Below are 11951 nucleotides of genomic sequence, written 5' to 3' on the forward strand. Positions count from 1 at the left end.
CCATTCTTGTACTGAATCAGGTATTACTCTGAGACTAAGTTTTAGACTATTTTACCTAGCCCCATAACAGAAAACATTTCTGAGTTATTACTGTTCCACTTACAAGAACTGGATTAACCCATTTTTGGCTGCTGAATATTCTCCAAATTTGTAAAATAACACATTAAGGAAACATCTGGGTTCTTATGACCCCAAATGTCACCCTCACCCCAACCTTCAACTTGTTGGGTATCATAAAAGAAAAGACGGCCAAAGACAATGCAAAAAAGATAGAAGAATGCACTCTTCACTATTCCCAAAGCCATGTCCTGCAAGGAATACAGTGATGATCACAAATGAAAAACAGACATAAAATGTTGGCAAAGTTGGGGCAAAGAGAGAGAGAAAAAGGTGGGCATTAAATTGATAATAAAATTGCTATGTCTCCAAAAACAAAAAATGGGTTCTAGTCTCCTGGTTGGTTGCTAATATTTACTTTAATCGATGCATATACATTTTTTTTTTAAAGATTTTATTTATTTATTCATGAGAGGCACACAGAGAGAGATTGAGAGAGAGAGAGAGAGAGAGAGAGGCAGAGACACAGGCAGAGGGAGAAGCAGGCTCCATGGAGGGAGCCTGACGTGGGACTCGATCCTGGGTCTCTAGGATCACACCCCGGGCTGAAGGTGGCACTAAACCGCTGAGCCACCGGGGCTGCCCCGATGCATATACATTGATTAAAGTCTACATACAATATAAATCTGCACTTTCCACCTATGCAAAAGGTTAACAGCTAGCTGGCTACTAGCCTATTGCTATACAAACAAAACCTACCACTTTATATTTAAGGCATTGCTATCATGTCCCACAGGCTCCTCAAATCCAAACCAAAAACATCACCTCTCTTCCCCCTGTAATTAGCTGTTTCTCTTCCTATATTGCTAAATACTTAGCAGTATCTAACCTTCTAGCATGTCTTCACACTAGTGATTTACTGTTTAAAAAAAAACGCTGTAAAAATATCTATTTCCATTTCTTTTTAAACCAATATATAAATATTCATTTATGTATGTTTATATTTTATTTTCAAATAGAGGATTTTGGGAGCCCCCAAATGAATATCAAAGTGAACAAAGATGTAGAAAAATGTGCCATTACTTGGTCTTTTCAACAAATGGTTCTAGAATAATTGACTATCCATATGGAAAAAAAAAAAAAAAGAACTTCAATCCATACCTCGCACTAAATACAAAATTAATTCAAACTGGATCCCAGATATATGTATAAAATCTCAAACTAAAAAACAAGGAGAAAACCTTGGTGACCTTGAATTAGATAAAGATTTCTTAGGCTCAATACCAAAAGCACAATGCATAAAACAACAACATGAAAAACTGGACTTTATCAAAATTAAAAATTTCTGCTCTATCAAAGACATTGTTAAGAGAAAAGACAAGTCAAAGACTGGAAAAAAAACATTTTCAAATCACATATCTTATAAAGAACTTATATGTATCAAGAATATATATAAAACTCTCAAAACTCAGTAATAAAACCTAGTAAAAAAAACTTTTTACTTAAGTAACAAAACAACAACCCAACTTAAGTAAAAAACCAAAGACTTAAGTAGACCTTTCAACAAGGAACATATATAGATATGCAAATAAGCACACAAAAAAATGTTGAACATCGTTAATCATTAAATTTAAAAGTGTATATATACCTCTATACACCTATTAGAATGCCTAAAACTGAACAAACCAAGTGTTGGCAAGGATGTAAAGAAACTAGAACTTTCATATACTGCTAGTTGAATATAAAATGGAAGAACCATGTTGGAAAATAGTTTGGCAATGTTTTAAAAAATTAAATATAGAGGTACCATATGATCCAGCCATTTCAATCCTAGACATTTACCCAAGAGAAAGGAGGGCATGTGCCCATACAAAGACTTATATATAAATGTTTATATCAGTTTTATTTTTATAGATCAAAACCCCTACAATCCAAATATCCATCAACGGTAAATGGACGAATAGTGGGACATTCATACAACGGAATACTACCCAGAAATAAAAAGGAATGAACTACTGATACTTACTACAACATGGATGACTCTAAAAATAACTCAGCTGAGTTAAGCTAAACAAAAAAGCATACTGTATGTGCTCATTTATACAAAACTCTAGAAATTTAAACTTTTACAATGAAACAAACTAGATTAGTAGTTGCCTAAGGCAGGAGAGGAGACAAGAGAAAGGATTACAAAGGAGCACTAGGAAACTTCTAGTGGTGATATGCTCATTATCTTCAGTGTAGTGTTTCACAGACAGGTATATACATATATCAAAATTTATCAAACTGTATCCTTTAAATTTGTGCAATTTATTATATGTTAATTATATCTTAATAAATTATTAAAATTGTTAATAAAAAGTAAATTTTCTCTGTTCTTTGGAAGATCTCTTAAGAAAGGATAAAAATTAAAAAAATTAAAAAAAAAGAAAGGATAAAAATTATGAAATAGTATCTGCCTAAAAAAAATGAAAAATTACAGGGATCCCTGGGTGGCGCAGCAGTTTGGCGCCTGCCTTTGGCTCGGGGCGCGATCCTGGAGACCTGGGATCGAATCCCACATCAGGCTCCCGGTGCATGGAGCCTGCTTCTCCCTCGGGCCTATGTATCTGCCTCTTCTCTCTCTCTCTCTCTCTGTGACTATCGTAAATAAATTAAAAAAAAAAAAAAAAAAAAAGAAAAATTAAAATTAGGGGGCACCTGGCTGGCTCAGTAGGTGGAGCATGGGACTCTTGATGTCAAGGTTGTAAATTCAAGCCCCGCATTGGATATAGAGAAAAAAAAAAAATCTTGAAAAAAAAATTTTTAATTACTTCTAATGGATCCTGAGGGTATACTAATGGTTAGAACATATCAAATATAAATAAATATGTATACACATATATCTATGATTTTATAATACTTTAAAAAATACTTTTGGAGGATATTAGGGAATCAATTCATATTTTGAACACTGGCATACAAGGAGGATCAATCAAGCATTATCATGCCTTTCCTATGACTCTACCTCTGAGTAACCAAATAGTAGATATTCGAGAGTCTCTTTATCGCTAGTAAATGAAATCACTGAATTAGAATATGATCATTTGAACCCCTACTGAATTACCAAATGTAGGCATTGCATATATATGGCTAATTTCACAAAAAGAGAAAACCATGTATGAACTTCTTAATCAAACAACACACCATTACCTATAATAATCCCACCAAAAAATTTTTTTAAATAAACTCAAAGGAAGTCTGATCAATCTCTTAGTCCAAGTAATTTACTGGAAATAGAGGACAGAGAATATATTACACCTTTAATTTTTATGAAAGATACTTGAGACATCAACCAGTTGCAATGTACAATGTTGATCCAAAGTACAGCTTTAAAAAAAAGTACTTACAACTTTAAAATATATAAACCAAAAACTTCTCAGATCACTGGAAATCTGAACACTATAATTAGAAATTCAATTCCCTATCAAGGAATTATTTTGTTCTTAAATGTGATAAAAGCATTATGATTATGTTTTAAAAAGTAGAAAGAAAAAAAGACCTTTTTTTTTTTTTCAAGATGTTATTTATTTATTCATGAGAGACACACAGAGAGAGGCAGAGACATAGGCAGAGATCCCTGCAGGGAGCCCAATGCGGGACTCAATCCCAGGACCCCAGAATCACACTCTTAAGACCTTGTCTTTTAAAGACACTTATTAATGTATTTATGGATTACATGTTATGATTCTGGGATCTGTTTCTAAATAATAAGATAAGGAAGAAGTGAGTGGGATTATAAAAGAAATAACACTGGGGGGGAATCCCCGGGTGGCTCAGCGGTTTGGCGCCTGCCTTTGGCCCAGGGCGCGATCCTGGAGTCCCAGGATCGAGTCCCACGTTGGGCTCCCTGCATGGAGCCTGCTTCTCCCTCCTCCTGTGTCTCTGCCTCTTTCTCTCTCTATCATAAAAAATAAATAAATAAATCTTTAAAAAAAAAAAAAAACAAAACAAAACACTGGGGCACCTGGGTGGCTCAGTCGACTAAGTATCCAACTCTCAATTTCAGATCAGGTCATGATCTCATGGTCATATGATCTAGCCCTGCCCTGGGCTCTGCACTGGCCAAAGTCTGCTTGGGATTCTCTTTCTCCCTCTGCCCCTCCCCCCTGGGTTGTGCGTGCACATTCTCTCAATACCAAATAAATAAAATCTTAAAAAAAAAATATTATTCATGAGTTAGTCATTTTTGAAATTGAGTAATGAGTAGAGAATGGTTCAATATTCTATTTGGTCAGCTTCTGTATATACTTGAATTTTGTATAATGAAAAATAAAATAATAAAAAATAAGATCTTGTTGAATTCACTTTCTATTTTTATGTACATCAATATAAAAATCCTAAATAAATAAGACTGGCATAGGTCAAATTTCTTCTCCTATACTGTCCTCGTCCTTTTTTGGTATGAATATTCTATTAGCTTAGAAATATAAACTAAAATATATATATATATATATATATATATATATATATAAACTAAAAGTTTCTTTCTACTAAAAGTTTATATAAGATACAAATAATTTGTTTCATAAAGGTTTAGGTGAACTTTGTAAAACCATCTAGGCCTGATAGCTACATGTGGAAGGGAGGATTTCCACAATGTTTTATCTTTTGACTTGTAATTATACAGCACCATAAGCTGCATACTGATTTATCTGCCATTTACTACAATTTGTTTCATGACTTGGTATATGGTCAAATTTCATAAATATTCTGTGTATTTATAAATGTATATGATCTAATAATTAGGTGTGGAGTTCCATAAATGTCCATTGGATCAAACTTGTTAACTCTTTTATCCAAATCTTCCATTTTACTAACATTTTATTTACCTGATTACCTAGGTGAATAAAATATTAACAGCATTTCTCATTCTAAATGTCAATTTTTTAAAATATATATTGAAGTTACATATACAAATTCATGATTTATATTTTCCTAGAAATATTTTGGCTTTCCTAATGAATTATTTCATTCCTACTGAATGAATTTCTTAATCCCTGATGTTTTTGTCTTAGTCTAATTTTTCTTAAAATTAGTCTATTTATGACAGGCATTTTTTTGGTTCTTCATTTTAAAATATTTTAGACCTATTACTCATAAGCAGCAGTATAATTATTTGTTTGCTCCCTTTAAAAGAAATCCTATCCTGGAGTCTCCATGTTTGTTTTTTTTTTTTCTCACAAGTGTACTGTTTACATTTCTTCTGATAATTCAAATTATTTCCACCATCTTTTGCTTTTAATATACTATGCCTTTAGTTTGCTTTTCCTTTTTTTTTAACTTTTCCTCAAGCTTTTAACAAGATTACCTGAAAGTAGAATCAGTATGATTATTCTCTTAACAATAAGACCTCAGAAATCTTTTACTCCAATCACCACCTCTCCTTTCTTACTCATTATTTTCCAGTATATTTAATCCTTGTGTATTTATTGTGTTGTTTTATACAGTAAGGTTGCCAAATTAGGCTACATGTTTACCAATTCTTTAACTTTGCATCTTGCATGCTCTTCTACATCCTGAGTTCAATTTCCTCTTATAAAGTATATCTACCTTCAGTAGTTCTTTCAGTAATGGTCTATGAGTAGTAAACTTTCCATCTCTATCAGCAAAATATATTTCTCCATCACTTTAGAATAATAGTTTTGAGTTATTTTATTCTTCCTTGGCACTTTGAAGATATTAATCTATTAGTTTTGGCCTCTATTCATGCTCATGGTAAGTCTGCTAAACTGCCATCCAGTTATGATTGACTTGTCTCTCTGGTTCCTTTATTACTTTCTCTTTATATTAAATGCCCAGAAATTTCACTATAATGTATCGAATTGCCCCATTATATTCCTTCTACTTATAGATTGTTTGTTTTTAGGCACAGTCACAAAAAAGATAGAAAGTGATCTGAGAATGACTATTTTCTTAATTCTCCCAAAGACTTCAAAACTAACTCAAACTCCATGCTAAAAGTATGAGGCATTAATTTATTACATACAGTGGATGCCCTAGGGTAGTGGTTCTCAAATTTTAGCATGCACAATACCTGGAGAACTGGATTCCACCCAAGGTTTCTGATCCATAGGTCTGGGGTCCTGCCATGAATCTGCATTTCTAACAAATTCCCAGATGATGTTAATGTTAATTCTGGTGGTCAGGTAATCATGATTTAAGAATCACTATCTTGGAGTGCCTGGGTGGTTCAGCTGGTTGAGCATCTACCCTCAGCTCAGGTCATGATCCTGAGGTCCTGGGATCAAGTCCTGCTTGCAGCTCTCTGCTCAGTGGGGAGTTTTGGTCTCTCTCCCCTCCCTCCACTTATGCTCACTCACTCTCACTCACTTTCTCTCTCTCAAATAAAATCTTAAAAAAAAAATCACTGTCTTAGGGATTATTGGTAATCATCTCATGGAATCCCAGTTGATAAGAACCACAGTGATTTGTCTTGCTTCTTAAATGTAAAGATTAGTATTTATCATCAATTCTAAACAGAATTTAGCTCTAAATACTGCTCTCTCCCACTTCTTTTTTTTTTTTTCTCTCCCACTTCTTCTAGAATTCCAACTACATAAAATAACAGCATCTAACAGTCCATCATCCTGCCAGAACTGCTTCAATTTATTTTCACACAGCCCTCAGGCTAAAACCAAAATTTGTTCATATCATCTCCCCTACCCAAGATAGTTTACTCGCTCCCTTATACCTATAGGAACAGTTCTTTATGTGGAGAGATATATGGATGTGCTTCAGAGTACATGCATACTTTTGAGTATTTACATTAGGTTACACATATTTTTCATAATACTACGAAATAGGTCTGTAATCTAAACACATTAAAAATTGCTGACTTAAATTCAAATGAGTCGATATGACACATAAAGCTTTTCCTGATCCGTGCCTGCCTAATCTATCCTGGAACCACCCTACACACATCATGCTTCCAAAATTTCTTCATTCTACACATACTACCTCCACCCAGAAAAGAATGCCCAATAGGCCTCTCCCAGGTCTAATTAACTTCTTCTCTTCCCAAGAGGTCCAATACCACCTCCTCCAGGAAGCCTTCTCAACCCACTTGAGAGTTAGTTGCTCCCCTTTCTATTCTCTCTCAGCATCTTATACAAACATACACTATTAGACTTCATCCTTCTAATTAGTGGTCCACAAAACTATCTTCCTTTGTAAGAATATGAGTTATCTCCAGCAAGAACTTAATCACCATTTTTAAATCCTCATAGTAGATACTAAAATGTTGTTAAATAAATAAACATGTTGCCAAATATAATTTTTCTTTGGACTCTATAGACATTTTCTAGAATGTACTAAGAATTTTCATGTCTGTTTTCATGTAGATTTTCAAGAGAACCAGAGATTCAATGAGAGTAAATGGCATCTAATCTAGTTTTGTTCTCACATTTCTCCACAAAATACTTCAAAGCCTCAAAGCAAGGATTACGCCCCTATAAGGTCTGATGCCTGCATTATCATTACAACCAAGAGAAAAACATCAGAGGGATAATCAAATCTAAGAGTTCAAAACCATCATTTAAAGAAAAAAAGGACTCATTTTTCTATCCAAATCTACTTGCTTCATCTACTTACAGATGTGCATATTACAAATTCTGAGAAGATTCCTTGACATTATTTATTAAAACACCCAATAAAATCCCTTTACAAAAGTATACAAAATCCCTATACAAAAGTGAGTGGCTCTCTCCAGGGACAGAGAGTGGAAATGTGAGGAGCCTGAGAAGGTCTTTTGCTTATTACTTTTCAAATGTATCAGTTTATCATATGAATTTTTAAAAAATAATACATCACTCTAGCAACCAGTAAAACATAATGGAAAGTTAAAAAATAAGCGCCACATCCTATGTCATACTATTAAGAAAACAGCTTAATTATGTAATTAATATTTTTCTTACCAGATTTAAGACCTGAAATTTTGAAGATGGCACTTGGTTTCCCATTTGTGACAAATCCTAGGAGCTGCCATACAGGCATTCCACTTGAATCAGGATAGGAAAAGTAGACAGATCCTCCCATTCCCTCAGGAAATGGGATTGTTCCCAGCATAAAAACCACAACATGGTTGATATTTTCATAATCAGGCAAGTCAAAAACAAATTTATCCTCTGCCACTTGCTGTGCAGCTGTTTGCACCTAGAAAATAAGAAACTCGTCTTAGTTCAAGAGTTTGATGAGTTTCTATAACCCTTAACGTGTTCCTGTAAGCTGTTATCAGGTACAATTATAGTCGTTATACCCAGTATAGCCTTGGGTTAATCTGTTAATCTATATGGAATATCCAAATATACCAGTGTCAAATATAAAAAGAATATATATATTCAGCCTTAAAATGATCGTTTAATGAATGTAACCTTTAAAAAATAGAACTAAATTATTTCAGAAGTGCCCTCAAAGGAATTTACTTACATAAGTAAATCACTACCGCTTCAGAATGTCAAAGAAACGAAAGGCTGTTCAAAATACCACACCACCAAAACCTTATTCTCTAGGTAGGTAAAGAAGGTAAAGCACGGGGAATTAAAATGGGTAAGCAATCTAGAAGGAATTAGTTAATCCTCATTATTTGCAAATTCCATATTTATTAATTTGCCTACTCACTAGAATTTATTTGTAAGCACAAAATCGATATTCATTGTACTTTGGTCATTCATGAACAGGTTCGTGTGCAGAGCAGCAAAAATCTGGAGTTGCCTAATGCACTTTTTCCTAGGAGAGGTGGAAAAAAGTTAGCTGTGCCTTTTTTTCTGCTCTCATACCATAAACAAATGTGCTTTTCACAATTTAGTGCCATGTTTGTATTTTGTGTTTTGTTGGTGATTCTGATGTTTAAAATGTCCAAGCTGAAATGCTGGCTAGTATTCCTAGGTCTGAAACAGCTGTTATGTGCCATGCTGAGAAAATGTTACATAAGTTGCATTCAGAAATGAGTTATGGTGTCTTGGCTGTTAAGTTCAACTAATGAATCAACAACACATTAAACAGAAACATGTAGAAAACAAGGTTATGTAATGATAGGCTGATAAAAACTGTCATCAGAAGCCTGAAAAAAATCTAACTCTGTATTTCCCCTAAAAGCAACAAATCAGTATTTACCAACTGAGGAACTGAGTGTTCACACTGACTTCACAGAACTGAACTGCTGTGAATAACGAGAATCAACTATATAAAAAGCAAAAATCCTACCTTGAATATGCTGAGTGGGAACCTATAAAAGTTTCCTCTTGACTCATTTCATAATCTAATTTTCTGGTCTAGAATTGAATGTCAGTTTCTAGAATGAGATCTTATCTTATTTTGAAGTTTGAGAAATCTATTTCCACAAAGAAAACTCATTTTATCCACTTTCAGAAAATGATGGATAATTGCTGTATCACATCCATTAGCAAAAATGAAGTATTAATTCTGAGGGCACTCAGGTCAAAAGGCTGTCAGGAATTTACGTATACAAAATTTTTTGGTTTTCTTTTTAATTGCTTTTGACACTGCATTCACCGTAACACCAAATCTGAATTACTACCAGTATTTTAAGACTGTAAATGGTCAAATCTTATTACCCAGAACGCAACCTTTTTTCGTCTGCTAATAGTTGCTGTTGTACTAAAATTTAGCTTTTTTCTTTTATAATATCCTTGCCACTACAAAGAAACTTAAAATCGTTATAGTTGTATTATCAATCAAGTAATAGTTGTCCTAAATTTATTCCCAAGAGACAAGAATGAACGCTCTTAAAATCAAGTTCTGATTCCCTCCTCTTAAGTTTTCCAACCCCATTAAAAACTGTCCAGTTTAACATAGAGAATAAAACAAAAGAAAAACATAAATATAAAACCAAACTGCCTGTATTAGTATCAAATCCGATTTCACCAGTTTTTGGCATGCACATAATCTTAAAAACATATAAAATGATGGTATTTACAAGCCATGAAATAACCATCAGGCAAAATAAATATCTGTTAAATGTCAACTCTGTACCAAGCACAAGACATTCTGTAAATCTGTATTATGACACACTAATCCTTAACCTTAGGGAAAAAGAAAACTTTAAGAAAAAATTTTCAAGGAATGAAACTGAGTTTATAAACTTAAATAAGTAGATTTTTCTAGTTAGATAATGAAGCTAAGTTTTGGATGTCTCCAGGTCTATTTGCCCTTCATTTTGATTAACATGTTCTCCAATTAACAAAGAGTCAAACACCTCCTAAAAATCTCATCTTTTAGGAACTCCTACTGGATATCCATTACAGAGGTTAGGTGTTAGGTAAGTAGACACAGGTTCTACTTTAACTAAATTTCCTTCCAAGTTAGTTGACAACATGTGATACTTGGAATCCATGTGGCCTTTTCTTTATAAAAACACACAGAGGGGCTCCTGGCTGGCTCAGTGGTAAAGCATGTGACTCTTCATCGCAGGGTGGTGAGTTCAATCCCCACGTTGGGTGTAGAGATTACTTAAAAATAAATAAAAATAGAACACACACACATTTTAAATGTCATTCATCAACGACACTCACTCATCAGAGTCCCACACTCATCCCAGGCTGGTCCTTTCATTTTCCCTGCCAACAGCAGGAAACATCCAAAGTTATCTCACCAATATTACCAATTACCACCATCGCCAAAGTGGCCTCCCAGTTATTCGAGAGCCAGACAAACTTTTTGAGGCTACTCGTTTCCAATTTATCTTTGTATTTTCTTGGCACTGTGTACTGAATACATTACCAACAGTTGATGAAGACTGTAATTCCACAAATGGGCTGCAAAATTTAACAAAGCAGGGCGAAAAAAATAAATAAATAAATAAAGAACTCTGGATGTAAAGGAGTTAAGTTTGAAAAAGATTCCCGGGTGGTTTCCAAAGAGGCAAGCAACATTCATCCCCTAGTTCACTCCTAAACAGTTCCAGGTGCTGATCTCATTTAACTCTCATTATCTGGCAAGGCAGGTTATTATCTCTTTTGACCAATGAGGATTTTCGCAGGCCACGACTCACACTTAAATTTAGGCGTCTTTATCAGCCACCTTCCAATTACTTTAAGCATATTTTTTTTACTGGGGTCCTTCCACAAAGACCCCAAAGGTATACATGCCCCCAGCACCACCTTCTTTCAGAAACAGGATGTTAGGGAGTAGAGTCAAACGCCAGGTGTACCTCTAACTCACTCCGCGAGCTCAGACAAGAACTTACACTGCCAACGGAGCTTACGTTCCTCAACTACAAAATAAGGATTTTAATAACCACCCCACGAGTTATGAGGGTTAACTCTGAAGTGCCCGGTAAGCGCTACCCGGAAGGCTGAAATTATGAGAAATGGACAAAAGCCGGGCATTGCCAGGCGCAGGGATGAGGCACGCTCGACAAACAGCCCCTGAAGTGGCTACTCTTCAAATGACTGCGGAGCTGAGGGCGGAGGAGAACCAACACCCCAGCGCCCACTCGCCACCCTCCCATTTAGCTGGAAAGTACACTGCGGGGCTTTCCCCGCGTCTCCGCACCAGCGCACCCTCCCCTTGGCGGGCCTCGCCCTCCGGTGTCCTGCCCCCTTCCTGATACCACCCGGCCCCATCCTCACCAGCCTCCCTGCCACCAAGCAGCCGAACATGGCGGCGACTCCGCTCAGCCGGCGGGGACCCGAAGCCGGCGACTACGAGTCCTCGGGCTACTGCCCTAGTCGAGCCCAAGAACCTTCCAGAACATGCAGGAGGACGCCTGCCCCTCCACTACATAGCGACTAGGCCAGCGGCAGGAACGCCTTCTGCCCCCGCGACCTCTGACCCCACGTCCTAACCAGCACGCCCCTCAGGCGGCGAGTACTTCCGGAGCTTACGCCAGCCGC

General features: G+C 35.7%; 1 protein-coding gene across 4 annotated transcripts in view; it reads right to left on the bottom strand.

Annotated features, from left to right (window-relative positions):
* HIKESHI (heat shock protein nuclear import factor hikeshi) overlaps positions 1-11951 on the bottom strand; it is a 39205-nt gene extending 27254 nt beyond the window's left edge. For 2 of the 4 annotated variants that reach the window (XR_007404795.1, XM_035704053.2), the window contains exons 1-2: positions 11688-11902; positions 8013-8250 (exon numbers count right to left, since the gene is read on the bottom strand). Coding sequence is in view for 3 of the 4 variants with exons in the window: in XM_035704053.2 (XP_035559946.1) it covers positions 8013-8250; positions 11688-11717 (268 nt within the window). In the remaining variant the exon portion in view is untranslated. Of the gene's footprint in view, positions 1-8012; positions 8251-8715; positions 8824-11687 lie in introns of all 4 variants that reach the window. The other 2 variants (XM_025419382.3, XM_025419379.3) reach the window with 2 other exon arrangements.

Source organism: Canis lupus, chromosome 21 (assembly GCF_003254725.2).
Source record: "Canis lupus dingo isolate Sandy chromosome 21, ASM325472v2, whole genome shotgun sequence".
Lineage (NCBI taxonomy): Eukaryota > Metazoa > Chordata > Mammalia > Carnivora > Canidae > Canis > Canis lupus.